The 27,680-nt window shown below is 45.3% G+C and overlaps 1 protein-coding gene across 1 annotated transcript in view; it reads left to right on the plus strand.

Moving 5' to 3' along the window:
- The window catches only part of PLG (plasminogen), a 115,276-nt gene that overhangs the window by 77,706 nt on the left and 9,890 nt on the right, over positions 1-27,680 (plus strand). The window contains exons 24-34 of the mRNA XM_060205117.1: positions 569-689; positions 3,091-3,209; positions 5,613-5,775; positions 6,864-7,009; positions 8,904-9,069; positions 14,278-14,456; positions 15,998-16,146; positions 19,898-19,991; positions 22,579-22,699; positions 24,864-24,938; positions 26,065-26,205. Of these exons, the coding sequence (XP_060061100.1) occupies positions 569-689; positions 3,091-3,209; positions 5,613-5,775; positions 6,864-7,009; positions 8,904-9,069; positions 14,278-14,456; positions 15,998-16,146; positions 19,898-19,991; positions 22,579-22,699; positions 24,864-24,938; positions 26,065-26,205 (1,474 nt within the window). The remainder of the gene's footprint in view (positions 1-568; positions 690-3,090; positions 3,210-5,612; positions 5,776-6,863; positions 7,010-8,903; positions 9,070-14,277; positions 14,457-15,997; positions 16,147-19,897; positions 19,992-22,578; positions 22,700-24,863; positions 24,939-26,064; positions 26,206-27,680) is intronic.

A 27,680-nucleotide genomic window follows, 5' to 3' on the forward strand; every position in this document is an offset into this window, starting at 1 on the left:
ACTTTTAACATCGTTATTGAAATAAAGATAGCACGTATTTTAAAATCCTAGTGGAAACCTTATGGATTTCTGGAAATCCATAAATCACCCCTCCCCCCACTTCCCTCCCTGTTGAGAACCTGTAGAATTTCCAGCTTTGTCCATGACTATAATAGTTAAGGGATTTAAAAAAATATATCTTATTTGATAGAACAGAGAGAAATTGATGGGGGAGAGGGAGAGGCAGAGAGACACCTGCAGCACTGATTCACCACCCGTGAAGCTTCCCCCCGTGCCCCCTGCCATACACACCCCCTGGTTCCTTATGTAACATGTGCGCTTAACCAGGTGAGCCACCACGCGGCCCCTTTGAGAGGATATTGAACCAGTGCATGTTAAAATTGCTGTCTGAGGTGAGTGATTTTTTAGTTTAGATTGCTGGACTGTGTCTCCTTGCCAATTTTATTGTCAAGCAACTGTTGGGAAGTATATCTGTGTGAACAAGTGCCAAGGGATGTTGAGACAGGCTTTGCTCTGGCTGGCTTCACCTATTTCAATTTCTGCCTCCTTCTCTTCTCACCCTGCCCAGATGAATGCATGCACTGCAGTGGCCAGAACTATGTGGGCAAAATTTCCAGGACCATGTCTGGACTCGAATGCCAGCCCTGGGACTCTCAGATCCCTCACCCCCACGGATTCATCCCTTCCAAGTAAGTTTCCATGGAACAGCAGTAGTGATGGTGGCGGGACTCTGTGGGATATTACATGCTGCAGTATTTTAGCCGTATTCTTCGGAGAGTGAACATACCTGGTGTTTCTAAATTCCTGAGTCAGCACTGTCTCCACGTGACTGAAATTGATACATATTCCTGCTGCTTGAGATCTAGCACATGGACCAGTGACACCATTTGAGAATTTGTTAGAAGAACAGAAGCACAGGCTTTGGGGTGAGAGAGATAGTTCAGCGAGAGGGAAACAGAACTTGCATGCCTATGGTCCGTGGTTCTATCCCCTGCTTTGCATTCTGCTGGACCGGGATGGGGTTCTGATCTCTTCATCTCTCACCCTTTCTCTCTCTCTCTCTCTCTCTCTGTCTCTTCTCTCTCTCTCTCTGTCTCTCTGTCTTCTAAGAATATAATAAATAAATCATTGGAGGAAGAACCAACTCTCAGACCTCCTGAAGCTGAACTTGCTTCACAACCAGACTCCTATGCACATTCAAGCTTGAAAAACAGATGCACGTCACTTGTGTACTTTCTGAATGTCTCCCTTCTCCTTCTGTCCTTTTCTTTCAACTCCTAAGCCTGCAGGTGGAGATCCAGGGGCTTGAACCGGGATCCCTACACCAGTCTTTGCATTCCGTGCCTTGTGCGCATGACCCGCTGTGCTACCGCCTGACCCCTTCTGCCATCAATTTCCAAAGGCCAAAATAATGAAGTCACTTATTTCACGATAAGGATAGCCACTCTATTCATGATTTTCGCACAAGCAAACCATAAGAGCTAAGTCCCTGAGAGCCTGTCTGTCTGATGAGACTGTCATCTCTTTGAGGACAGTCTTTCTCCAGTCACCACCTTGGGTATCGAGCTGTACTGTAACTGTAGACACTTCATACTTGCTCAGGACATTGAGGTCCCAGTGTACAACTTAGGGAATGGACATGGATTGGGGTGGAGAATGTTTTGCCAACACCTGTCCTGGGAGATGAGACATCATATCCCCACAGTTGTGACAACAACTGTGCTGGCAGTCATTACCCTCTCCCCCAATAACATAGTAAAGAAATAAAACCAAAATGTATAAGTCTCACACTCACAAAGCTTTTAAGAAGAGATGATCATGTTTAGCTGTTACTAAAAATTCTCTGAGGAGAGCCCTGCCCCACTAGGGAAAGATAGAAACAGGCTGGGAGTATGGATCGACCTGGCAGCACCCATGTTCATCAAGGAAGCAGTTACAGAAGCCATAGTGACCCTGGGTCCATGCTCCCAGAGGCTTAAAGAATAAGAAAGCTTTCAAGGGAGGGGGTGGGATATGGAGTTCTGGTGGTGGGAATTGTACCCCTCTCATCCTATGGCCTTGTCAGTGTTTCCATTTTATAAATAAATTAATTAAAATAAAATAAAAATGCTCTGAGGAAACTCCTCTTACCCTACCACCTAGAGGAGAAGTATGTGCGTGCATAGACATACACTCATTCTGCTTTAGCACTTCCTGTGTGGAAGCCCAAATAAAGCATATTTTTGTTCATTTTAAAAGTATATTTTATATGAAAAAATGTAGATGCAATTCTCATTGTGAATGTCAGTGTCCGGAGCTGCTGGGGCTCAGGCAGGGTGACTCTCAGCAAGGAAGGTAAACTTCCTTGATAGCTCAAGGAAGTTCTCCCTTGATAGCTCAAGGACTCAGTGACATAGGCAAGAGACACCGGGGAGAATTGGACACTCTCATTTATTGGAAGGTGGGCTTAGGTTTAAATAGGGATTCAGACAAAGAACATTTTTCAAATATGTCAGAAATTACAGGTTTCTTAAAGGTCAGCTTGCCCCTATGGTAGGGGGCTGGTATGACAAGAATTGATGCGATACATAAAAGTCAAGACAATTATTCTCCATGATGCAAACAGGTTAACTATCTAAAGGCATTTGAGAGAGGCATAGCAGTTAAACCAGCAGGGTGAGATAGAGAGAAGATAAACAAGGCTTGATGCAAATCATCATATCAAAGGATATAAGGAAATAGTGCTTTTGGGGCTTCACTGACTGATGTCAGGGAGGTGTTTGATGGAGTATGTTCTCCTTAGTGATCAAAAGTGAGGTGGTTATGTGAATTCTGGGTGACTATGTGAACTTTGAATGAGCCTTAAAGCAGGCAGCCATGTGGCCTGCAGTTAGCGGGGAGAAACAGTGAGATCTCTGTGGGCTTGAGAGTCTGATAAGGGAGAACTGAGTCTGAAAGACTGTTTTCCCCTTTGCTCATCTCTGTGAGAGAGGCTAACAAGGGGGTGTCTTTCCCAGACCTCCATCCAGGGATGGGGGAGTTTTTCCTAAGCTCTACCAAGCTTATACATAGTCCCACATGGAGCCCTTACATCCTGTCTTGTCTATTCAGATTTCCCAGCAAGAACTTGAAGATGAATTACTGTCGCAACCCTGATGGAGAGCCCCGCCCATGGTGTTTTACCATGGACCGAAACAAGCGCTGGGAGTACTGTGACATCCCTCGCTGCAGTAAGTAGGGCTTCTATTTGGTGTCCAGGGCTCCAGAACTCTTCAGTTCTTGGAGTCGAGGAAAAAAAAAAACGTATCTGTGTATTGCGTCTCTGTGTGTAGAGAACTTTAGCCAACTGCTTGAGCCCTAAGATTAGATGCAGAGTAACTTCAGATGGCCCAGCTGGGACATCCCAAGATGGGACATTCCAAGTGTGTACCCGTCCTTCCCAAGCTTCCAGGAGTATTTATTGGTAAAATTATACATTACATCAAAAAGGAATGAGAAAGATTATAGAAATTTGTTTAATTGAAACAGACATCAGGAGTAAAATTTCCCGGTACAAATAACATGTAGGTTATACATCATATAGATAAGGATCAGAGTACATTTCTAAGGGGGAAAACATCAGGGCAAGGGTGCATAAACTGTCATGGTCCAAATGTCATTACATCAGGTACAGTCTTTTGATGCTATAAGATACTAAGTTTATTCCAGTTATTCCTATGCGCCATCTCCAGACCCTCAAGGCAGCTGCCAGACATCAGGTTTATGGGTAATCACCATAGCAATACAGCTCTCTACTGCCTGTGGACAGTAATCTCTGACATATCCAGACGTCGCTAGAGCAGGATTCTTTTTAAAAAAATATTTATTTATTCCCTTTTATTGTCCTTGTTGTTTTTTATTGTTGTAGTTATTATTGTTGTTGTTATTGATGTCGTCATTGTTGGATAGGACAGAGAGAAATGGAGAGAGGAGGGGAAGACAGAGAGGGGGAGAGAAAGACAGACACCTGCAGACCTGCTTTACTGCCTGTGAAGCGACTCCCCTGCAGGTGGGGAGCTGGTGTTTGAACCGGGATCCTTATGCCGGTCCTTGTGCTTTGCGCCATGGGCGCTTAACCCGCTGCGCTACTGCCCTGCTCCCAGAACAGGATTCTTGTAGAAAGGGACACAGTCTGAAAAACAGGCCTCATGCTTGTCCGCAGCTGGCGGACAAACAGCATATATTTTTTAAACATAGAAGCAAAAGTAACATTCATAATATCCAATAACAAGTATCAGGAAATCTGGGATCAGCAGCTTCTTCAATGTGTGTGCCATCACGCTTTGCCTCAGAAACCCCATTCCAGCCCTATGGGGTATGTTAACATTGTATTGATCCTCTGAAATGATTTATTGGTTTTTCTGGCAGTTTATCAGAGCATCCATTTATCTTGTTTCCTGGGTTTATCATTTTCCTATTAGAGACTTCACACTTTTCTGAATATAGTTGAATGTAGGCTCTTGGGACTATCTCTGATATCCTACTTTCTCCCAGTGATAAAGGGAAATTAGCTCTCTGACTTCTTGTTCCAGTCAACCAGAGCACTTTCTAGGAATTTGGTTTTCAGTATTTCCAACTTGTCAACTTGTCAGAAGTCAGTAGGAGAGATGAAATGGAAACCTGGGAAGAAATAGTTCTATAATCTTTTTTTTCTCTGAGCATTTGAAGGTGTCCCACCAAGTTTAAGCAAGAACAACTATCAGAAGCTAAAATGGTGGGATTCCTAATATTTTTTCTGACAATTATACTTGGTTACTCAGAAACTTCTTACAGGATTTTCTTTCTGAGCCTTGGTTTCATTTCTTCTTCTTCTTCTTCTTCTTCTTCTTCTTCTTCTTCTTCTTCTTCTTCTTCTTCTTCTTCTTCTTCTTCTTCTTCTCCTCCTCCTCCTCCTCCTCCTCCTCCTCCTCCTCCTCCTCCTCCTCCTCCTTCTTCTTCTTCTTCGATATTTTTTTCCTCAAAGGTATCTCTACTTCTAGATACACTTGCTTTTCCTATTAAGCAGTGCTTGCCTTCTTTCCACATTTTGTTCTTTCTGATATTTATTTTTAGGGAATGTTGGAAGTCTGTCAGTTATGTTTACTCAGTGGATAATTGACTCCTTACTACAAAAGTCAAATCATTTCTATATGTAAAGATTTGGGGGTGACACGTTTTGAATCTTGCCATAGAAGACCTACTAAGCAAGGAAAATACTGAAAGGAATATTTGTCCAAATTTCTTGTGCTTGGAGGAATTCTCATGAGATGAGATATTCATCCTAACAATTCAACCTCCTCCTCCTCTTCCTCTACCCTCCTGCTCCTATTTTGCTGTGAGTCTTTATTTTACACATTTCTCCTTTGAAAAATAGCCATCTGAGAAGATAGAAAGATAGTCTACTAAAATATACAGCCATGAGCAAGCACATGTTTGTAGTTCTAACATGGGAAATTCTTTAACATTTCAACTTCTACTGCTAATAAAAACATTTAGAATGTCCAATTCTGACACAAAAAACAAAGTAGACAGGCTAATGCATTCTTGCCCCATCTCCCCTTTTTAAAGTTCTTCATTGAAAATATAATCTGTGCAATCTGTCTTCCCCATTCAAGCAACACCTCCACCGCCTTCTGGTCCAACATATCAGTGTCTGATGGGAAACGGAGAACACTACCAAGGGAACGTGGCCGTGACAGTATCTGGGCTCACCTGCCAGCGCTGGGGTGAACAAAGCCCTCACAGACATGATAGGACCCCGGAAAACTATCCCTGCAAGTGAGTGTCCCAGGAATCTTCTTCCTCATCTGATGCTAAGGCATCCTACTGGCTTGTGTCAGTGGCCATAGAACCTAGGACTCATTCATTCTAGAGTAAAAATTGGTCAAGGTCTGAGCATGGATAGGAAAACAGAACTCTAAACTGGTGAAATCACTGAGCCAGAAATCACAGCATTCTCTGAACTGTCTGGATGGGTCAGTTCTCGAGCCCTACTCCACTTCTCCTCATTCTGGTCATGCGTCCCACCCAGCAAGTTGATTTGACAACTCCCATTAAGTGCACACTAAGGTCACAAAAACAGAAGAGTTAAATTCCGTGACTGGGATGTATACTTGGAGGCAGCTATGATATTCAGTGTGTTCCACACAATGCCTACCAAGTAGGAAAAGACCTATTATCTTGACTATCCACTGTAAGAAAAGGCACTGCGGGAGTTGGGCAGTAGCACAGCAGGTTAAGCGCCCATGGTGCAAAGCGCGAGGACCGGCGTCAGGATCCCGGTTCCAGTCCCCGGCTCCCCACCTGCAGGGGAGTCGCTTCACGGGCGGTGAAGCGGGTCTGCAGGTGTCTCTCTTTCTCTCCCCCTCTCTGTCATCCCCTTCTCTCTCTATTTCTCTCTGTCCTATCCAACAACAATAACAACAATAATAATAACAGCAACAATAAACAACAAGAGCAACACAAGGGAAAAATTAGCCTCCAGGAGCAGTGGATTCATAGTGCAGGCACCAACCTCCAGTGATAACCCTGGAGGCAAAAAAAAAAAAAAAAAAAAGGAACTGGGTGGTGGCGCACCTGGTTGAGCGCATATGTTACAGTGTGCAAGGACCCAGGTTCGAGCCCCTGGTCCCCACCTGCAGGGGGAAAGCTTTGCAAATGGTGAAGCAGGGCTGCAGGTGTCTCCCTGTCTCTCTCCCTCTCTATCACCCCCTTCCCTCTCGATTTCTGACTCTCTATCCAATAAATAAATATAGTAAAAAAACAATAAAAAATAAATCAAATAAATAAATAAATAGCAGTGGAGCCAGGCACCTGGCATATTCTCTAACAGTTTAAGGATGATTTTGCATTCTCTTCTTTTTAAGAAATTTGGATGAAAACTATTGCCGTAACCCTGACGGAGAACCCGCTCCATGGTGCTTTACAACTAACAGTTCTGTGAGGTGGGAATTCTGTAAGATCCCAGACTGTGTGTCCTCTGCATCAGAGACAGAACACTCAGATGCCCCAGGTAAGAAGGCCTCTTCACTGCTTCCACGGGAGCACCTTCCAGAGCGGCTGTGGGGCTATTTGCCTTCTGCTCTGCTCAGAGCACCTGCTCTATGATTTGACTGCTTGTCAATGGTTGGAAGTTGGCTTCATGGATCAGAACAGGTCATCCTGGTATGTATCTTATACTACTGTCGGGTGGAATGATCCAGAAAGGTCACTTAGGTCAAGTGAGTTAGTGTTGTGCAGCCCTTCCATCTTCCATATGGCTAGCTGTCGCATGGTGTGTTGATTCCCGAGACAGAGGTGGTGGTGTCTTGGACTCTATCCATGGATTTGTCTGTTTCTTTTTGGTTTTACATTTATGTTATATATTCTGGGGTTCTTGGTTGGACACAGACATGTTGAAGAGGGCTAGATCTTCTGGAAGACAATCTCCTTTCTTCTTGTCTATGTCTCTTCTTATCTGTGGAGGCATTTCTTGCTCTGACATTTACACTGACAGAAATGAATACAGTCGTTGCACCTCTGTTTTCAGGAGTCTTTGCTTACTCTCTGTCCTCTGTCTTTGAGTTGAGATGTCTGGGCAATTTACATTCCATGGAACGCTTAACATGCTGGGATTAAAATCTGCCAGCAGGTGAACTCTTTGCACTTGCCTTCTTTGAGAATGCTGTTCATGTGCTCACCTACTTCTGCTGTCGGCTTACTTAGAGAATGAATGTCTCACCTTTTTATCCCTACTGTTGACTTTTCAGTGGTTTGGATATTTTTCTAATATTTCCAGTACATGTCTCTTTCTCACATTCCACCTTCAAATGATAGATTTCACTTGGTTCGTAGAACATCCAAAACATTATACAGGGGCCAGGCGGTCGTGCACCTGGTTGAGCACATGTTACAAAGAGCAAGGTCCTGGGTTTGAGCCTTTGGTCCCCACCTGCAGGGGAAAAGCTTTGCAAGAGATGAAGCAGGGCTGCAGGTGTCTCTATGTCTCTCTCCTTCACTATCTCCCCTTACCCTCTTGATTTCTGACAGTTTCTATCCAATAATAAAGATAATAAAAAATTTTAAAAAACCTTCCATAGATGACTCATTGAAAATGTGATGTCATCATTCTCAAAAAGCTGACTTGTATTATGCTAGAATTTCATGTTGCATTAGTTTACTCCTGACTAGCCACTCACATTTTAAAGTTCTTATAAATTAAAGATATTTACACACAGAGCTAGCTCACTAAAGTCTTTTTATTTGTTTGGTTTTGAAGATTTTATTTATTTATTTATTTATCATTGGATCGAAACAGAGAGAAAATGAAAGGGGGGATGGAGAGGAAGAGAGACAGAGAGACACCAGCAGCCCTGCTTCCCCACTTATTTTTTCCTTTTGAAATTTTTTTAAATGTTTATTTATTCCCTTTTGTTGCCCTTGTTGTTTTGTTGTTGTAGTTATTATTGTTGTTGTCGTTGTTGTTGGATAGGACAGAGAGAAATGGAAATAGGGGGAGACAGAGAGGAGGAGAGAAAGACAGACACCTGCAGACCTGCTTCACCACCTGTGATGCGACTCCCCTGCAGGTGGGGAGCCGGGGCTCGAACTGGGATCCTTATGCCGGTCCTTGTGCTTTGTGCCACCTGCGCTTAACCCACTGCGCCACCTCCCGACTCCCACTTCCCCACTTAAGAAGCTTTCCCCCCTGCAGGTGGGGACCGGCGGCTCGAACCCAGGTCGTTGCGCACTGTAGTTAGTGTGTGTTTAACCAGGTGTGCCACCGCCTGACCCTACACTAAAGTCTTAGAATGTCAGCCTGTTGTCTCTACAGACCCGCTGGTTTATGATAAACGTCGATTCAATGTGTCTGGCTGCTCAAACATTTCTTCACCGAGCTATGAATTGACCGATTTCTCCTCCTTCAGTTATAGTGCCGCCCGAACAGACCCCCGTGGTCCAGGAGTGCTACCAGGGCAACGGACAGAGCTACCGCGGCACGTCTTCCACCACCATCACAGGAAAGAAATGCCAACCTTGGACATCCATGAGACCACACAGGCACAGCAAAACCCCGGAGAACTACCCAGATGCGTATGTCTTGACTCTAAGAGCACCGACTCACATAGCAGGCAGCTCAGGCTTCTGAGAGATGGGCCATGGTCTGACTCTAAGAGCACCGACTCACATAGCAGGCAGCTCAGGCTTCTGAGAGATGGGCCATGGTCTGAATCTACGGACTTAGTTCCTAACTTCTCTTGGTTCCAGACTATGAGGCAAAATGTCTCAAGCTCTTTGCATTTCAACTGTGGGTCTGAATGGCCATTTGGGGACACAGGGAGGGTAAACAGCATGCGAGGTCAGCTTAGTAGAAAGCTTTGTCCGACATATGGCTTAAGTTTGGAAAGAGCAGTATTCCATTGCACTATTCCAAGTCGATGTATTCTTTCAACTATACAACTTATGATTCCCTAAGCTGTAAGGTTTTGCTTACCACTGGATGTGTGTGAGAGAGCAAATTAGTAGTAGAAGTGAATTTCTTCTTTTAAAAATATTTTATTTTATTTTATTTTAATGAGAGAGATGCAGAGAAAGACACAGAGAGAAACACCAGAACACTGCTCAGCTCTGGCTTATGGTGATGCTGGGGACAAAACCTGAGACCTTAGAGCCTCAGGCATGTAGACCTGTTGTATAACCATCATGCTGTTTCCCCAGATCTAGAAGTGAACTTCATCTCTCTCTCTCTCTCCTCCCTGCACCCTCCAGAGCACTGTTCAGCTCTGCTTTATGGTGGTACAAGGGACTGAACCTGGGGCTTTGGAGCCTCAGGCATGAAAGTCTTTTGCAGAACCATTATGCTGTCTTCCCAGCCCCAGATGTGAACTTCCTTCACCTGATTGAAGGCATCTCCAGAAATCCTCCACTCGCAATGTATTCATTGTAAACATCGAATGCCTTCTCTCTTAAGGTCAGAGCTAACGTATAGGTAGAACTTCAAAAACAGGGACGGAAAGGGGAAACAAACTGAAATGTGGACTGGCTGTGGTGTGTTGCCCCAAAGCGAAAGGAAAGGAGAGTAGGTATGAGGCGGCGGGGATGCATCCTGGAGGAGGATGGTGGGAAGGGACCCCAGGTGAGGGTGCGAGTGTCTTGCAGACGCTTGTCACAGGGAGACGAGAAACTGCTGTAAACTACTGTAAACCATTAACTCCCTAATAAGGGGATCAGAGCAAAGAAAAGACACTTCCTTTCAGTGGTCCTTTTACAAAAGATTGTCCACTTTGTGGAAATATGTTGTTGTCTTATGCCCCTGGACCTCAGTTTCCCTCTACCCCATCCCTCCCCTTCAGTCCCCAGAGCCCTCCAATTTGACGCAATTACCTCAGTCGTTCTTGTCAGCACTGTAGCAGGCCATTCAGCCATTGCAACAAAGGGAAAAATAAAAAAAGTTGATTAAGGTCCTTCTGTTTGGAAAGGAATAAGAAAATCTACTTTTATTCACAAATACACTGAGGGATAAAGAATCCCAATGAATAATAGGTAGGTGCTGCATGGTAGAATACTACACTAAGGTATATACAAATTCATACACAAGGGGCCGGGCAGCGGCACACCTGGCTGAGCACACATGTAACAAGAACTCGGGTTCAAGGCCCTGTTCCCCACCTACAGGGGAAACTTTGCAAGTGGTGAAGCAGGACTGCTGGTATCTCTCTGTCTCTGTCCATCTCTATCTCTATTTCCAATTCTCTCTCTATTTCTCTCTGTCTCTAGCCAGTAAATAAAGATAATTTAAATAAAGAAATAAATAAAGATAATTTAAAAAATAGTATTCAGGGAGACAGGCGGTAGTGCAGTGGGTTAAGCACAGGTTGCACAAAGTCCCCGGTTCCCCACCTGCAGGGGAGTCGCTTCACAAGCGGTGAAGCAGGTCTGCAGGTGTCTGTCTTTCTCTCTCTCTATCTTCCTCTCCTCTCTCCATTTCTCTGTGTCCTATCCAACAACGATGACATCAATAACAACAACAGTAATAACTACAACAACAAAACAACAAGGGCAACAAAAGGGAATAAATAAATAAACAAATATTTTTTAAAAATAGTATTAAAAATTCATACACAAAAATGCATTTTTTCCTAAATGGCAACAATGACGAATAGAGGAGTCAACAGTTCACAGTAGCACCAACATCAAAATATTTAATGACTGACGGAACATTAAGTGCTAGAAACCGCACTGCGTAGTCCAGATATTTGTGAACAAGAGATCTAATAGATAAAAAATAACTAAACAGCATGCTTATGAATTAAAAGACCCATTTAAATTCTCACCAAATTGATATTTGGATTCAGCCCACATCCAAACAAAATAAAAAACATTTAATGAATGAATAATTGAATGAATTAGCACCAGGATTCTCACTGGGTCTCAGTGCCTTCTTGATGAATCCACTCCCACTCTTTTTTTTCCTACTCCTTTTATTTCATAGGACAGAGAGAAACCGAGAGGAGATGGGGAGATAGAGACGGAGAGAGACAAAACACCTGTAGCACTTGCTTGTGAAGCTCTCCCCACCCCCGCAGGTGGGAACCAGGGGCTCGAACCTGGGTCCTCACGAGTGGTAACGTGTGCATTTAACCACATGAGCCACTGCCCAGCACTTCCCAAGTGCAAACGTTTAAAAAAAATCATTTTATTTCGATAAGAGAGAGATGCAGAGAGGAAGACCAGAGCCCTGGTGGTGCTCAAGTCTTACCCGGGACTTCAGAACCTCAGGCATCAAAGTCTTGCATGAGCGTTATGCTACCTGCCTAGTTCCAAAGCTGTTTTTAAGGGACAACATTTACAGGCTCTGACCTAGAGTCAACAAAGTGATCTCTAAACAAAACACATAGATATAGAAAAAAAAAGTCTAGTCTTGAAGTAGGCACATATATTGCCAATTGATATTCATATATCTATAGCATATATCTATATATCTCCATATGTATCATATTCTGTGAAAGCAATTTGACAAAGATAGCCCGTTTCAACAAGATCCTAAATTAGATATCAGAACAACAATCAAATCTGTGATTGAAACTCTACCTTGTATCAATTAAAAATGTTCTTATGCCTACATGTAAAGGTTAAATGAAATCTAAAGCATAAAACTTCTTGACAGGGTAGTTGGGCGGTAACACAGCGGGTTAAGCGCAGTGGCGCAGTGTGCAAGGACCGGCGTAAGGATCCTGGTTCAAGCCCTCGGCTCCCCACCTGCAGGGGAATCGCTTCACAGGCAGTGAACCAGGTCTGCAGGTGTCTGTCTTTCTCTCCTCCTCTCTGTCTTCCCCTCCTCTCTCCATTTCTCTCTGTCCTACCCAACAACAGTGACATTAATAATAACAACAATAATAACTACAACAATAAAACAACAAGGGCAACAAAAGGGAATAAATAAATAAATAAAAACTTCTTGACAGAAACACAAGAGAAAATTCTCATGGTGTTGGAAAAAGCCAACATTTTACAGAGGTCCTGAGTAAAAAAATATATGAGAAAAAAATGCATGATCTGCACTTTACGAAGAATCATCTAATAAAAATGACAACAGCCTGTATTCACTGAAATTCATATCGTGCAAAAAGCAAAGTCATCATCTGAGAGAAAAATGCTCTCATCTGTATATCCGACAAAAGGCTAAGTAGATGAGCATCACACCTTCTCGGTAATGAGAAGACAAGGAACATAACAAGGGACAAGCTGTTATCAGTCCATCCTTCTGAGGTTGTGGAAAAGACGATATGAATTTAGAATGAAAGAAATTAATAATCTCCTTTGAAATGTTGTCAAGGCTGATGGTGCAGAAATACCGAAAGGGTGTTTCTGGTGTGATGGAAACATCTGCACAAAGAAAGGAACTTCACAGGTGTCTATGCTCACCAGACTACTTCCCCACATTTTTTTTTAAAGATATATTTATTTATTTTAATTTTTTATTAGTGGGATTAATGGTTTACAGTCATCAGTTAATATGGTTGTTGGTACGTATGTAAAATTTCTCAGTTACACAATGAATTCAGCTATGAAGAATGGTGAATTCACCTTCTTCACTTCATCTTGGAGGGAGCTTGAAGGAATCATGCCGAAAGAGAAGGATGAATATGAGATGATCTCACTCACAGCAGTAAGAACAGAAAGGGAAACACAAAGCAGAATGTGGACTGGGTTTGGTGTCTCACATCAAAGGAAAGGGCTCTGGGTAGGGGGGTGGCTTTCAGGTCCTGGTGACTGATGGGGGAGGAGGACCTGGGCTGGGGGGAGAGTGTTTTTCAGAAAACCAAACTACATTTAAGATGTATGTATTTCACTTTACATCAAGTGTAACTTAGTTATAAAAAAGAGGAGGGACTTTTCCATGAGAGTTTTTAAATTATTATTATTACTTCTATTCAGAATTAATCTTGTACTTTATAGCAAGAAAATGCCCGTACTATTAATAGATAATAAATATGGCCTTTCTTCTAATGATCATATGGGAAATTTATAAGGTCTTTTACTTATGACTATGAATAAATAAAATGCTATGTGATAGCACTGTTTTTTTGATTTAAATTTCTTTATTGGGGGATTAATGTTTTACAGTTGACAGTAAGTACAATAGTCTGTACATGCATAACATTTCCCAGTTCTCCACATAATGATTCAACACCCATGAGGTCCTCTGCCGTTGTGTTCCAGGACCTGAACCCCCCCCTAGTTTTTTTTTAACATACTCAAGTATACAGAAGTTTATTGGCCCAAACTGAAACCATGTCACTTTTCTCATGTACCTGTAGGTGTAGATCTGAGTTCTTATACTAAAGGATACCTTTTCTTTCCAACTCCCACAGTCTGGTGGATGGATATAGAGAGAGGCATGTTTGTGTGGGCATATAAAGATTCTAGGACATGCACTTCAAAAACCTATATTGGCCACCCCTAGAAAATGTATCTAATGGATCTGGAAGAGAGATATTCCGATAATGTTTTTAATACCTCCATAAATGATCTCAGTTTATTTAAAGTCTAGAATCTATATTACCCTTGACTTTCTGAATCAAGTGGATGACTCCGTTTTAACGTCTACCCAACTGTTTAGAAACTGAAAGGGACCTCCCTGTGACTGTGGCATCCTTGTAATGCTTGATAGTCTGGACAGCTGTCATGAAGATCGTTCAAGCTCACTCCTCCGTTTTTTCTATCAGATTTTGCAGAGTGTTAGGACTCCGTGGGAGGTTCAGCCATATCTCATGACCTATCTTACTGTTGAATTGACAGCGACCTGACAATGAACTACTGCAGGAACCCAGATGGTGATAAAGGCCCCTGGTGCTATACCACCGACCCCAGCGTCAGGTGGGAGTTCTGTAACCTGAAAAAATGCTCAGGGACAGAAATGAGTGCCACAAACTCTTCTCCTGTTCAAGTTTCGAGTGCATCAGAGTCTTCTGAACAAGGTGAGAAGACTATGAGCATCAGCCCTAGGGTGGAGGATGAGGGGAGGTAGAAGGGTTTGGGGGTCCTGAAGTTGCTCTGCTCTCACAAGGCTCAGTCTGTCCTGTGAGAGAGCAGTGGTGGGGGGGTGCTGTGAACAGGAGGTTTCCTTAGGACTTCAAACCCATGATCATGAAGGATGGACAAAATGTGGGTGGACTGACAGGCTGGCATGGTGGTATGGTGGATGGAGCGCTTCCTTCCTTCCTTCCTTCCTTCCTTCCTTCCTTCCTTCCTTCCTTCCTTCCTTCCTTCTTCCCTTCCTTTATTCCCTCTTTCCCTTTCTTATTTCTTGTTTTCTTTCCTTGTATTTTTTAAAAATACTTTATTTTAAAAATACTACTCAGCTCTGGTTTATGGTGCTGCTGGGGATTGAACCTGATACCTCAGAGGCTCGGGCATGAAAGCCTTTTGCAGAAAGACGATGCTGTTACAGCTAATGAGGAGATGGAGACCAAGAAGGGTGGAAAGAGGAAAAGTTTATTACGCCAGTGGGCCAGAGCTTCTAGAGAAAGTGCTTGGGGGAGTCAGGTGGGAACGCAGCAGGTTAAGTGCATGTGGCGCAAAGCACAAGGACCGGGGTAAGGATCCTGGTTTGAGGCCCCGGCTCCCCACCTGCAGGGAAATCCCTTCACAATCTGTGAAGCAGGTCTGCAGGTATCTCTCTTTCTCTCCCCCTCTCTGTCTTCCTCTCCTCTCTCCATTTCTCTCTGTCCTATCCAACAATGATGACATCAATAACAATAATAACCACAACAATAACATCAATAATGATATACAACAGTAACAATAATAACTACAACAATAAAAACAACAGCAATAATAATAACTACAACAATATAAAAACAACAAGGGCAACAAAAGGGAATAAATAAATAAATAAATAAATAAATATAAAAATAAAGAAAGTGCTTGGCTCCAAACCTCAGGTTAAAGTGCCTTTTACAGTCTACTCCAAGTCTATAAGCCAGGAAGTACAGAGCCAAAGCAGTTAGCTCCTGCAGTTACGATTATAGGGGATTCTGTAAACACCACCATCAAAAACAAGCACATTGCCAATTAGCAGGTCCATTGTTTAGGGGGTGAAATATTTTGCTCCACATATGACAGAGTAGTCTGACCTAAGTTGTTTTTATACATTCCAATTCTCTTTGTTTTCCGCTTCTTATCTATCTGCTTTCATATTAGTTTTGGCCACATCTCTACGACACTCTCTCAGCCCTGAGTTGTCTAACGTTTCATAGCTTTTTCTGCCTCAGCCAAATCCACCCAGGTGCTGTCATGCTGTTATCTGTTTGGTGGTCTTGGTGTCTTGGCCGTCACCCCCACGGTAGCATCTGGCTAAATGGGTGGAGATTTCTATGCCAATTGGAATTTGTGGTCATGTAACATCAGGCAACGTTCACCCACAGTCCACCCTCAAGGGAACCTCATATGCTCTCCCGTCTTCCTCTCTTCCTCGTCTGTGCAGTGGTAGCTAAGCTGTGGTTGTCTTTCCCTGTAGACTGCATCATCGATAATGGGAAAGGATACCGGGGCACCAAGGCAACCACAGGCGCGGGCACTCCGTGCCAGGCGTGGGCAGCTCAGGAACCCCACCGGCACTCCATCTTCACTCCGGAGACAAATCCACGGGCTGATCTGCAAGAAAACGTAAGCCGCCCGGACTAGAACTCTGTGTTCAGCCAAACACTGGGCTCCCCACCGGCGCCACAGAAAACCAAATACTAGGGCCGGGCAGTAGCACGGTGGGTTAAGTGCACATGGTATGAAGCGCAAGGAGCAGTGTGAGGGTGTGAGGCCCCGGCTCCCTATCTGCAGGTTGCAGGTGTCGATCTTCCCCCCTCTGCCTTCTTCTCTCTTGGTTTCTCTCTGTCCTATCCAACAGCAATAACAACAATAACAATAGCAACAACAACAAGGGCAACAAAATGGGAAAAATGGCCTCCAGGAGCAGTGGATTCATAGTGCAGTCACTGAGCCCCAGCAATAACCCTGGAGGCAAAAAGAAAAAAAGGGGGGAAAAGATAAGATAAGAAAACCAAACGACCACATTAGCTTTGGCAGAAAAAGGACTGCTCTTTGTCACAGCCTGGAATGTGACGGCTCAGACCACCCCATGCCTTTCTGGCTATTTCTTGAAAAACAGGAAGGTGTGCTCAGAGCAACAGGAAGGGGGCTCGAGGTCACCAGGTCAATTGGCCTTGGGGCTGGGCTGTGATGGGTTTTCAATGCACTTCCTCCTGGTAACAAAAGTTCTGCTCTTTCCCCAGCAGACAGATGAGGAACAAAAATGGCCTGGGGGTTGGTGTGCAAATTTCTGCCGGGTGGCCCTTTATTTTTGCAAACTTAGCTTTTAGCATTTGAAGTGTGTGTGTGTGTGTGTGTGTGTGTGTGTGTTTGCTCTTTCGCACACTGCTCTCACTGTAGTGGCCAGGAGCTTTCTGTCTTTCTTTCTCTTAATATTTTATTTATTAATGAGAAAGATAGGAGGAGAGAGAGAAAGAACCAGACATGTCTCTGGTACTGCTGGAGATTGAACTCAGGACCTCATGCTTGAGAGTCCAGTGCTTTATCCACTGTACCACCTTCCAGACCACAACCATCCCTCATTCTTTAGTCATGGTAAAGTGTGATCTTCAACAGGTAAGCTGTCTTCCAGCTCTCAACACATTAAGCCTTTTTTTTAAAAAAAAAATTATTTATTTACTGGCTAGAGACAGAAAATCCAGGGTGTAGGTAAAGAAAGGTGGGGAGGGGGGAGAGCTGAACACCTGCTTCCTTGCTTATGAAGCTTCTCCCTTGCAGCTGGGGGGCTGGGGGTTTGCACCCTGTCCTTGCAGACAGAAATGTGTGTGCAGAAGCAGGTATGCGACGGCCTGGCGTCCAGCATATTAAGTCTTCATTGCAAAATGGTCGATCCACACAGAATGTTAAGAATTATCTTTTGCTTAAGCCAATTTGCCAGTTTCAGGTCACCTTCTCTTATCTCTCTAGAGACACGTCAGGTCACCCTGTACGTCAGTGATCAGTTTCATACGATGACTTTGATGATTGTTAGCGAGCATAAATCAAACCACCATCCACTGTAAGGAAGCAAAGATGTTTATTGACGAATTGCAATCCGGGCCGAGATGGTGACTGGTGTTAGTCTACCAAGCTCGGCCCCGAACAGGGCTCAAACCATACAATTTATAGGAATTCAGACTACACTCAGGGAGGGGGAGCACATCACCTTATCAACCTACATCCAATAACAGGCTATAGCAAACACAAGATCCAATCATTTCAAACTTAGCAAAAGCATGATCCATTCAAAGCAAAGCGCGGGCTAGTTTCAAATATAGTAAGATCACACAACCAATAGAATTCAACCAGGCACATCCTCCTGCCATCGGCTATGACCACCCATCCAGTAGACAGCACACCACAAAGTCTGTTCAAAGGTCCTGATAAGGCTTGTCCCCATGTAGGGTCCTTCGAACAATGGGTGGCCTTCACTGATAAGGTCCTGATAAGGCTTGTCCTCAGGCAGGGTCCTTTGAACAATGGGTGGCCTTAACTGATTAGGTCCTGCTTATTCAAGGGGGAAGGGGCAAGGAATTTTACACCTCATACTACAAGCAACTCATACTAAAAGCACTTAACAAACAACTGCATAAAAAGGGAATTTCAAGGCTACTGCCTTTTACAATGATCTGTCTTGCCATCCCTCCTATGCTCCAGAATGCCAGCTTGGACTGAGCTTTGCTGGGTGGCAGGATGGGAAGAGCAGGAGGGTTGCAGGGAACCAAGTGCAGAACGAGCCACCACGAGCATGGAGGGTATAGTCGGCGGTGCTGTGTTGGGGAAGTTAAGAGCCGAGAACATTCCCCTGATGGTTCAAGATTTGTCGCACATAAACCCGACAAAGAATTGAGGAGCCAGCATGATTTTCAGGAATTTTAAACTTTATTCAGGAAAACTGAAAATGCCCACATGTTGGAGTACATGTGGGGTGGAGAGAGAGAGAGAGAGAGGAAGCCTGAGTGCTACTTATTCACTAGTTGCCAGTCCCGCCTCTGCAGAGAGGGTGACCATGCCCATAACACCAGTTTATATAGGCTTCCCAGCCCCTCCCTTCCTTTCTAAGCCACACCCACACCTGTCACCACTCCCATGTCCCTGGACCACAGTCTCATTCCCCACTAGCATGGGAAACATATGTGTCTGCGGAACATGTGTTCTGGTGTGGTGCAGCAGTGTCCATGTTCCCCCAGCTACTTCCTGTTCATTTCCTGACCTCAGCTGTGTTGTTATGTCTCTCAAACACCTCTAGTGGCCTCCCCTGACTGCTGTTTCTATTTCCTAGTGTTTGTCCTCTAGGAATTTCCTGGTCTTAAACACTTTCTGGGGTGGCTTTCTGTCTTTCTTTATTTCTCCTCCTCCTCCTTCTCCTTTTTTTCCTTATTTACTTTTTTAAAATTAAAGAAAAAATAAATTATTTATTTTTCCCTTTTGTTGCCCTCGTTTTATTGTTATAGTTATTACTGTTGTTGTTATGGATGTCGTCATTGTTGGATAGGACAGAGAGAAGTTGAGAGAGGAGGGGAAGACAGAGAGGGGGAGAGAAAGACAGACACCTGCAGACCTGCTTCACCGCCTGGGAAGCGACTCCCCTGCAGGTGGGGAGCCGGGGGCTCGAACCGGGATCCTTATGCTGGTGCTTGCGCTTTGCGCCACGTGCGCTTAACCCACTGTGCTACTGCCCCACTCCTCCTTATTTACTTATTTTTAATGAAAAAGAGAGAAAGATACACACACACACACACACACACACACACACACACGGAGAGAGACAGAGAGACAGAGACAGAGACCAGTGGCACTGTTCAACTCTGGCTGATGGTGGTGCTGGCGATTGAAGCTGGGACCTTGGAGCTCCTGGCAGGAAAGTTTTTTGCAGAACCATGGGGTGGTTTTTCTTTTGGAGAGGGTGAAGGAAGGAGCCCCTTTGAGGGTGCATATTCCTGGGGAAATTCCCCAGCCTCAACACGCTGGCGTCATGGGGTAGGCTGAAGGGAGTCCGGGACCAGGCAAGTCAGCCACATCACCTTATCTCTCTCTCAGTTCTGGGCCTCTAAGAGGTCTTCAGACACAGGCTGTTGAGGGGATGGGGGGGGGGGAGAAACCCCCATAGAGTCTCTGTGTGGGGCCTCTCCCAAATCGCCACCCTACTCTGGGAAGTGGTCTCCTCACTGGAGCTCGGCTTATGGCTTGCCACACATGGGAGGCTTCACAATGGCCAAAAGAAGGCTCCCAGAGAAAGGAGGGATGCTGCCAGGGGCGTCTCAGCACAGCTCCGACCTGGCTGGACCCAGCTCAGCCCAGACCCCGTCACTTGCCTTCTCTTTTTAATCCTCAGTATTGTCGGAATCCTGACGGGGATGCCAATGGCCCCTGGTGCTATACGACAAACCCAAGGAAGCTTTTCGACTACTGTGATATACCTCACTGTGGTGAGTTGCTTTCTTTTTCTTTTTTTTTTTTAATTATTAGTGATTTAATATTGATTTACAAAACTGTAAGATAACAGGGGTATAACTTCATACGGTTCCCACCACCAGAGTTCTGTGTCCCATCCTCTCCACTGGAAACTGCAGTGTTCTCCCCAGGCCACAGACACAGGCTGATTCTATAATCATCTATATCTATCTATTTTTTCTTTTCATTTTTTTGACGGTTTTGCCTTCATTTCCTTTCTAAGTCACCTTACACCTACTACTACTTCTAAGTGTCTTTCTTTTCTTCCTCTCCTCTCTCAGATAAGAGAACGTTTCATTCCTGATTTTCCTTTCTGTGATGGTATAAAAACAAGATTCTGGTGAAACTTTCCAGGTCCTGATGGAATTGGAGTTCAGAGCCCTCTGGTCATCTTCCCTATTGTTTCTCTCCCACTGAGAGTGTGGACCAAAGATCTTTCTGGGGAGCAGAAGGTGGGAGTTCTGGCTTCTGTCACTGCTTCTCTGCTGGACATGGGTGTTGGCAGGTGGATCCACACCCCCAGCCTATCTCTGTCTTTCCCGAGTGGGGCAGGGTTCTGGGGAGGGGAGGCTCCAGGACACATGGGTGAGGTTGTCTGCCCAGGAAGGTCAGGATGGAACCACAGTATCATTTGTGACTTGGTGGCTGGGGTCTATCAGATCAACATAGTGCCACATCCTTACTAGAATTTATAAAAGAAGTACTTTATCTGAGAAATTCTGGGGAGGAGAGGACATCCCTGTCCCCTGGCCATTCTTGTACTATGGTGACATAGAGTCTATTGACTGGTGACCCCATTTCTGGGGTCCATTATTCCCTCTACCTTTGGTAACTGCAAAGTCCTCCCAAGAGTGAGAATAGTTGGCTTCCGATGGTGTCATTGTCCTTTGCAATGTCTTGAACTGGTATTTTTTATTTGTGAAGGTCTAGAGGACCACAGAGAAGCATTATATATTTTTTGTGTCCTCTGATGTGTTCTAGCCATCAGTGGGTGTTTACAGAGCTGGGGCAGTGAGCCATTCTCTCCAGGGACGTTACAGGCTAGTTGGGGAGAAATAACAGGTAGGAGCTAAGAGTGAAGATGTGGATCGAAGTTAGCTCAGAGCGCGTTGGGTAAGTCTCTGAAGTTTCCTGAAAGAGCTGTCTTGAAGCTGGCAAAGGTCTAATTTCAGCTTAGGGTATTTATCCTTGTTACTTACACACACGGACACACACACACACACACTGAAACATATGCACAAGAGAGACTTACAAGATCCCCTTACTGGTGCTCAGCAGGGATGACAGTTATGCTTTTCAGTTTATTTTTTATTTTCGTTAAGGGGATTAATGGTTTACGGTAAATGCATTTGTTGGTACCTGTGTAAACTTCTCAGTGTTTACATGGTTTAGGTGGTGAGCATGAGTTAATGACGATGACGGAATGGTGGTATTGACCCAGCAAAGATCACCAAATGATAACTATGCTGAGACAATGACCAAGAGGATGCTATATTGTCGATATGATGATGTGATAATCAAATGAAGGGGCCAGGTGGTGGTTAAGCACACACACTACAGTGCACAAGGATCCAGGTTAAAGCCCCTGGTCCCGCCACCTGCAGGGGGAAAGCTTCACGAGTGGTGAAGCAGGGCTGCAGGTGTCTCTCTGTCTCTCTCCCTCTCTATCTCCTCCTCCCCTCCCAATTTCTCTCTGTCTCTATCCAATAATAAATAAGTAATATTAAAAATAATGAAATGAATGAATGTTGATGGGAATGCTGGAATAGTGGCCTAGATATAGCTCATGAGTTGGGGGTAAGACAGTGCCAATCGCAGTCCTCTCAGCAAAGTTCTCATTGGATTGTGTAACTTGGCCAAGTTCTTTAACCATTTCTTCAGAAAAATAATTACAAACAACCTGTATACACACACACACACACACACACACACACACACACACACAGACACACACACACACTTTTTTTTTTTAAAGGAAAGGGTTCTATGTTGTTGTCCCTACCCCTTTGGAAACTTACAGAAAAAAAATTCCAAAAGATACTTCTGATTTCCTCCTCAGAGTGAACTTGGAGATGTCCAAAGGCCAGTGCTTTGGCCGTGAGTCAGCCCTTGATATTCAATAGTAGTCTTCTTCTTCTTCTAGCGTTTGCCCTTCTTCCGTAGCCAGTCAACAGCGTCAGGTTGAGCCTGATGTCAAGTTTCGAGACCTCCTTTGAATCTGGAGAGGTGGCAGTCGTTGACTATGTGGGTCACAGTCTGTCTGGAGCCGCAGGGGCAGTTCGGGTCGTCTCTGGCTCCCCAGCGATGGAACATAGCGGCGCACCGGCCATGGCCTGCTCGATAGCGATTGAGGAGGGCCCAATCATAACGTGCTAGGTCAAAGCCGGGTTGACGCTCGCAGGGGTCTGTGATGAGGTGTTTGTTCTTGACCTCAGCTGACTGCCAACTCTGTTTCCAAGAGTCTGGAATAGAGAATTTCAGTGTAGGTGAAAGAATACCATTTTTCACGACTTCCTATGTGTCTTTTTCCATGTTGTTGTTGTTGTTGTTGTTGTTGTGAAGTCTCACCCTCTTCAGCTGACTGTGGGAAGCCCAAGGTGGAGCCCAAGAAGTGCCCTGGAAGGGTTGTGGGCGGCTGTGTGGCCAACCCTCACTCCTGGCCCTGGCAGGTCAGCCTCCGCAGGTAACTCGCCTCCAGACACGCAGCTAGACGGCCTGCTCCCTCCTTCAGCCCCACAACCCGCCCAGCACTCCAGCAGCTCAGCACAGCCCTCGGTCAGGACCTGCTTCTATATTTTCACAAAGAAGGAAAACAACTGCCTCCCCCCCCCCCCCGTTTTATTTGTTAAGTAACCAGAATTTGAAATAGTGTCCCCTGATCTGGGCAGCAATAAACATGGTCATGTATACATTAGGACTAGCTGTGGAAGATGCCTTGAAGGTGGACATAGCCTCCCCGCCACCATTGTCGTTAATTAAGAGCTCATTTTGCTCTTAATCTCCCAAAGGGATACTGTGGGAGGGGGACTCAGAACCAAATAACGTATAGTATTTCAAAGATACAAATTCTGGTTTTTCATACTTTTGTGAATTATTGACTTAAAAAAATATTTATAACATGGAAATATCGACAAGACCATAGGACAAGAGGGGTGCATATCCACGCACTGCCCACCCCCAGTGCGCCATGTCCAATCTTCCCTTGACAGCTTCCCTATTCTTTATGAGGGGGATTCATGGTTTGCAGTCAACAGAAAATACAGTTGTTGGTCCATGTGTAACATTCCTCAGTTTTCTGCAAAACACTTTCACCCCCAGGCTAGGTCCTCCTCCACCATCAGCACCAGGACCTGAAAGCCACCCCCCCTTCAAAGAATCCTTTACTTTGGTGGAAAGTTAAAAAAAAAAGTGCTTGGTGTCTCCCCTTCTGTTCTTATTTCTCCACTTCTGTCCATGAGTGAGATCACCCCATCTCAGCAGGACCTCACCCATCTCCTTCAGTGCATGATGCTTCCTGATCATCGTGGCCTAAGAATGGTGGATTCTGATCCCATAGATGCTAAGCAGTCTGGACCGTTGTCATACAAACGGCTGTCTTTAATAAATTCAGTTTCCTTCCTTCCTTCCTTCCTTAAAAAATATAATCTTTTATTTAGTTATTATTGGATGGAGACCAAAAGAAATGGAAACTGAGAAGAGAGAGAGAGATAACCTGCAGCCCTGCTTCACCATGTATGAAGCTTTCCCCCTGCACGTGGGAATCAGGGGCTTGCACCCGGATCCTTGCGCACTGTAATGTGAACGTTTAACCAGGTGTGCCTCTGCCCGGTCCCCAATGAGTTCCGTTTTGCTTGGGGCTTTGCAGAAGGTACACATGTGGAACAGACTCAGAGCTTCTCTGTGTCCCCTCTCACCGCACCTCCACGCCAGCGCACACGCACTAACCCTCTTCTCTGGCACCTTCTGCTCCTTGACCTGCGAGACACTGGTGAGCAAGCAGTACGTGTGGTGTGTGTCATCCTGTGGCCTTGGCTCTACCATGGAGCAGCTCCTTGCTAGACAGAGGCTTCACCTTTCACGAGCTGCCGGCTCTTGCTCCCCTGAGCCTACCTAGTGTTTCCTCACCACTTGCGGGCAGGTCGACTTCCATACACTTTCCCTTTGGGTTCCATTCCAGTTACTCTAGCCGGCTTCTACCTGCACCTCACATCATTTCCGGGAGTCCCTGTGTACCTGAACAGCCCTAGCAGGTATAATACCCCTCTTATCCTATGGGCTTGTCAATATTTCCATTTTATAAATAAGAGAAAGAAAGAAAGAAAGAAAGGAAGGAAAGAAGGAAAGAAAGAAAAAGAAGGAAGGAAAGAAAGAAAGAAAGAAAGAAAGACAAGTAAATAAATAAAATCTGTGATCATGCCTGCAAAGGAAATTTTCTTCGGTAAAATCATCGTGTTCCCATAATCACACTTATTCAGAATCATATCTGACTCACTGGACAATGAGTCACCAGGCTTTGCACAGGTGAGAGGGAGAGAGAGACAGACAGACAGAGACTGGCTTCAAGGGGAAGGACTCTAGCTGCCACTCAGAGCCCAGAGCTAGCGGACCAGCGCCCCTCTACTGAGCTCACCCGACTTGCCTCTCCCCCTCGTCACTAGTAGAGCAGCGTGGGTAGAGCCTTCTGGGTAGAATTTTCCTCGTGAAGCACAGTTCAAAGCTCCCACCATTTTGGTGGTAGGCTAGCTGTCTCTTTCTCTGGACACGTGACCTTATCAAAACGGAGAGGACGCTTCTTCCTGTAGGATCAGCCATCAGACCTGAGCTGAAATTCTCTGTTTCCTTTCTAGGTTCGGACAACACTTCTGTGGAGGCACTTTGATCTCCCCGGAATGGGTGGTGACGGCGGCTCACTGCTTGGAGAAGTACGCTTATGCTCTCCCTGGTGGAAGCCTGTCCTAAAGTTGTCCTCCGTCCCACCCTTTCCCCTTTTTCTTTTTCTTGTCTTCCTCCCTTCCTTCTTTGTTTTTTTTGCCCTGTCATCCTCATCTTCTCTCTCTTCTTTCTTTCTTTCTTTCTTTCCTTCCTTCCTTCCCTGCTCTTCTCTCTTCGTTCCCTTTCTCCTCTCCTTTCTTCCCTTCCATTTCCTTTCCTTCTCTTGTCTGCTCCCCTTTCCCTTCGCCTTTCTTCCTTTCAAGTCATTCATGTTTTCTTTTTGTCCTTCATTACCTTCCTTTTTATTATTTTTTTTTAAGTCTTTCTTTACTTTATTTTCATGAGCAAGAAAGCGACCAGTGCGCTGCCTAACTCCGGTGTACGTTCGTGCTGAGGTTGAACTTGGGACTTCTGGGCCGTCTGACATACGCATTTTAATTTATTATTAGATAGAGACAGAGGGGGAGATAGAGAGGAAAAGAGACAGAGAGACACTTGCAGCTCTGCTTCAATGCTCCTGAAGCTTCCCCACCGCAGGTGGGGAGTGGGGGCTCGAACTTGTGTCCTTCAGCACGGTAACGCGTGTGCTTAACCAGGTGTGGCACCGCCTGGCCTCGATGTGGACACGTTGCACTCTGACATGTAAACTATCTGCTTGACCTGCTTCCTTCTTTTCTGGCTTCCTTCTGTCCTTCCATCCTTCCTTCCTTCCTTCTTCTTTAGCAGAGGCCCTAGGGAGATGGGAGTGGACATGCAGAAATCTTGTAGCAAAGCTGCCAGGCTCATTGGGTACGAGAGAAGAGGAGTGACTCCAGAGAGAAGCTGAGACAGAAAGAGGAAGCACAGGGTGGTCTACAGGCAGCTGGCGGACAGAGGCGCTCGCAGCAACAGCTAGCACCCCCTCCTCTGCCAGCTTGGGGTCTGTCTGTGTGACTTCCGTGTAGGTCAAAGCAAAAGCAGCCCAGACAAGAACTGTCAGTGTTCAGGTTCAAGGAGACTATGAGCTTTGTTTCTTGGAACCAGAACTCCATCACAGGCAGGTAACCAAGAGGAGGAAAAGACGTAATGTTGGTACCCCAGTTCTTACCTCACTTCTAAGGTCACCATCTCTTTCAGATTCTCAAACCCAGCCATATACAAGGTTGTCTTGGGAGCCCACCAGGAAACGAGGCTGGAAGCTGATGTCCAGATAAAAGGAGTGACTAAAATGTTCTTGGAGCCTTACCGAGCAGACATCGCCTTGCTGAAGCTAAGCAGGTACCCGCCCAGTCCTGGTTTCTGTCCCGAGATGGGCAAGACATGCGTCTATGTCTGGGCCTTGTGAGCTGTCAGAGTCACGGGCATGATGGGAAGTCGCCATCAAGGACAGGACAGACTCAAGGGCTTGGGGATGATCACTGAGCTCAAGTGACAAAGCCTGAGTGTGGTCGAACCCTCAGTGTGGGGTTTGTCTCCTCATGTGGAGAAGGAGTTGACTGAAGCAAGACACTCACAGTCACAATTTCACGGGATGTCCACCAATTTCACGTGCTATTACCAAGCCATCAGATGAGGGGCTTACTCATCCCAGGCTGACAATTCTCCTCTTGACAGAATATATTTGGAGGCAATCCAGTCAGTGTGTGGATCTCAAAGCACGCTAGAAACCACAGTGGCGACTTAGACATGTACAGTACACACACACACACACACAAAGCGCCACATGCCCACAGCCACACACTGCAGTGAACATATTCCTCCTTCTCCTTCTTTTTTCCTGTTGAAATTTGTGTTGTATGGAAACCCTGTGTATGTCACTTAAAAGCCAGTGACATTTGGAGTCTGTGTCCCAAAGGGGAGAGCCGAATAAACAGGCAGCTATTTTGAGATGTGAGACATCTGGGGCAGACGGCAGTCATGCTGACCACGTTAGCCAGATTGGACGGGATCCAGGGGTGGCGGCGGGGCGCAATGCCAGAACATGATGAGCAGAGGCAGGGACGGCACCAGGCCGAGGTCGGGGGGTCTGAGTCCACACAAACACTTGACCAGTTCTCTGGGTCAGTCAACCAAGGTCTGTCCTCCTGGGATGGCTGGATCCTCTATAAAGGGGACTTACCCTAAAACATTACTGGTTTATCTTCTTTCGTTATGGTCCCGGGGGTCTAGAAAAGGAATCTGGTAGCTGGAAGATGTCATTCAGTCAAGTTAGAATTTTCAGAAAGATTCTCTGGTATCAGGGGCCAGGCAGTGGTGTACCTGGTTAAGCACACACATTATAGTGAGCAAGGACCTGGGTTCAAGCCCTTGGTCCCCACCTGCAGGAGGAAAGTCTCATTAGTGGTTAAGCAGGGCTGCAGGTGTCTCTCTCTGTCTCTCTCTCTCTCTCATGCATGCTCCCCTCTCCTCTCAATTCTGTCTCTACTCAATAATAAATAAATAAATAATATTAAAAGCAAACTTTTTTAAAAAAAGAGAGTCTCCAGTATGCGTGTACATCTGATCTTTAGAGCGCCCAGTCCGTGCCCCTGGCACTCAGGCACTCAGGGGTCTTGGGCATTCGTATTCTGTAATGGGGCTTGGGAGTGATGTCCCTGGCATCTCCCCGTGGGAGGCGCTGGACCTCGGATGCCTCTAAGAAGATGAGTCAGCACCCAGTTGGCCTTTGGGGAGAACTTTCTCATCTCCAGCTAAAAAGACATCAGGTCTGGTGCTCCTGAGTCCTCGGAGTCCTACAGCATAAGGAATTTCTT

This window comes from Erinaceus europaeus, chromosome 13 (genome assembly GCF_950295315.1).
Source record: "Erinaceus europaeus chromosome 13, mEriEur2.1, whole genome shotgun sequence".
NCBI classification, from domain to species: domain Eukaryota; kingdom Metazoa; phylum Chordata; class Mammalia; order Eulipotyphla; family Erinaceidae; genus Erinaceus; species Erinaceus europaeus.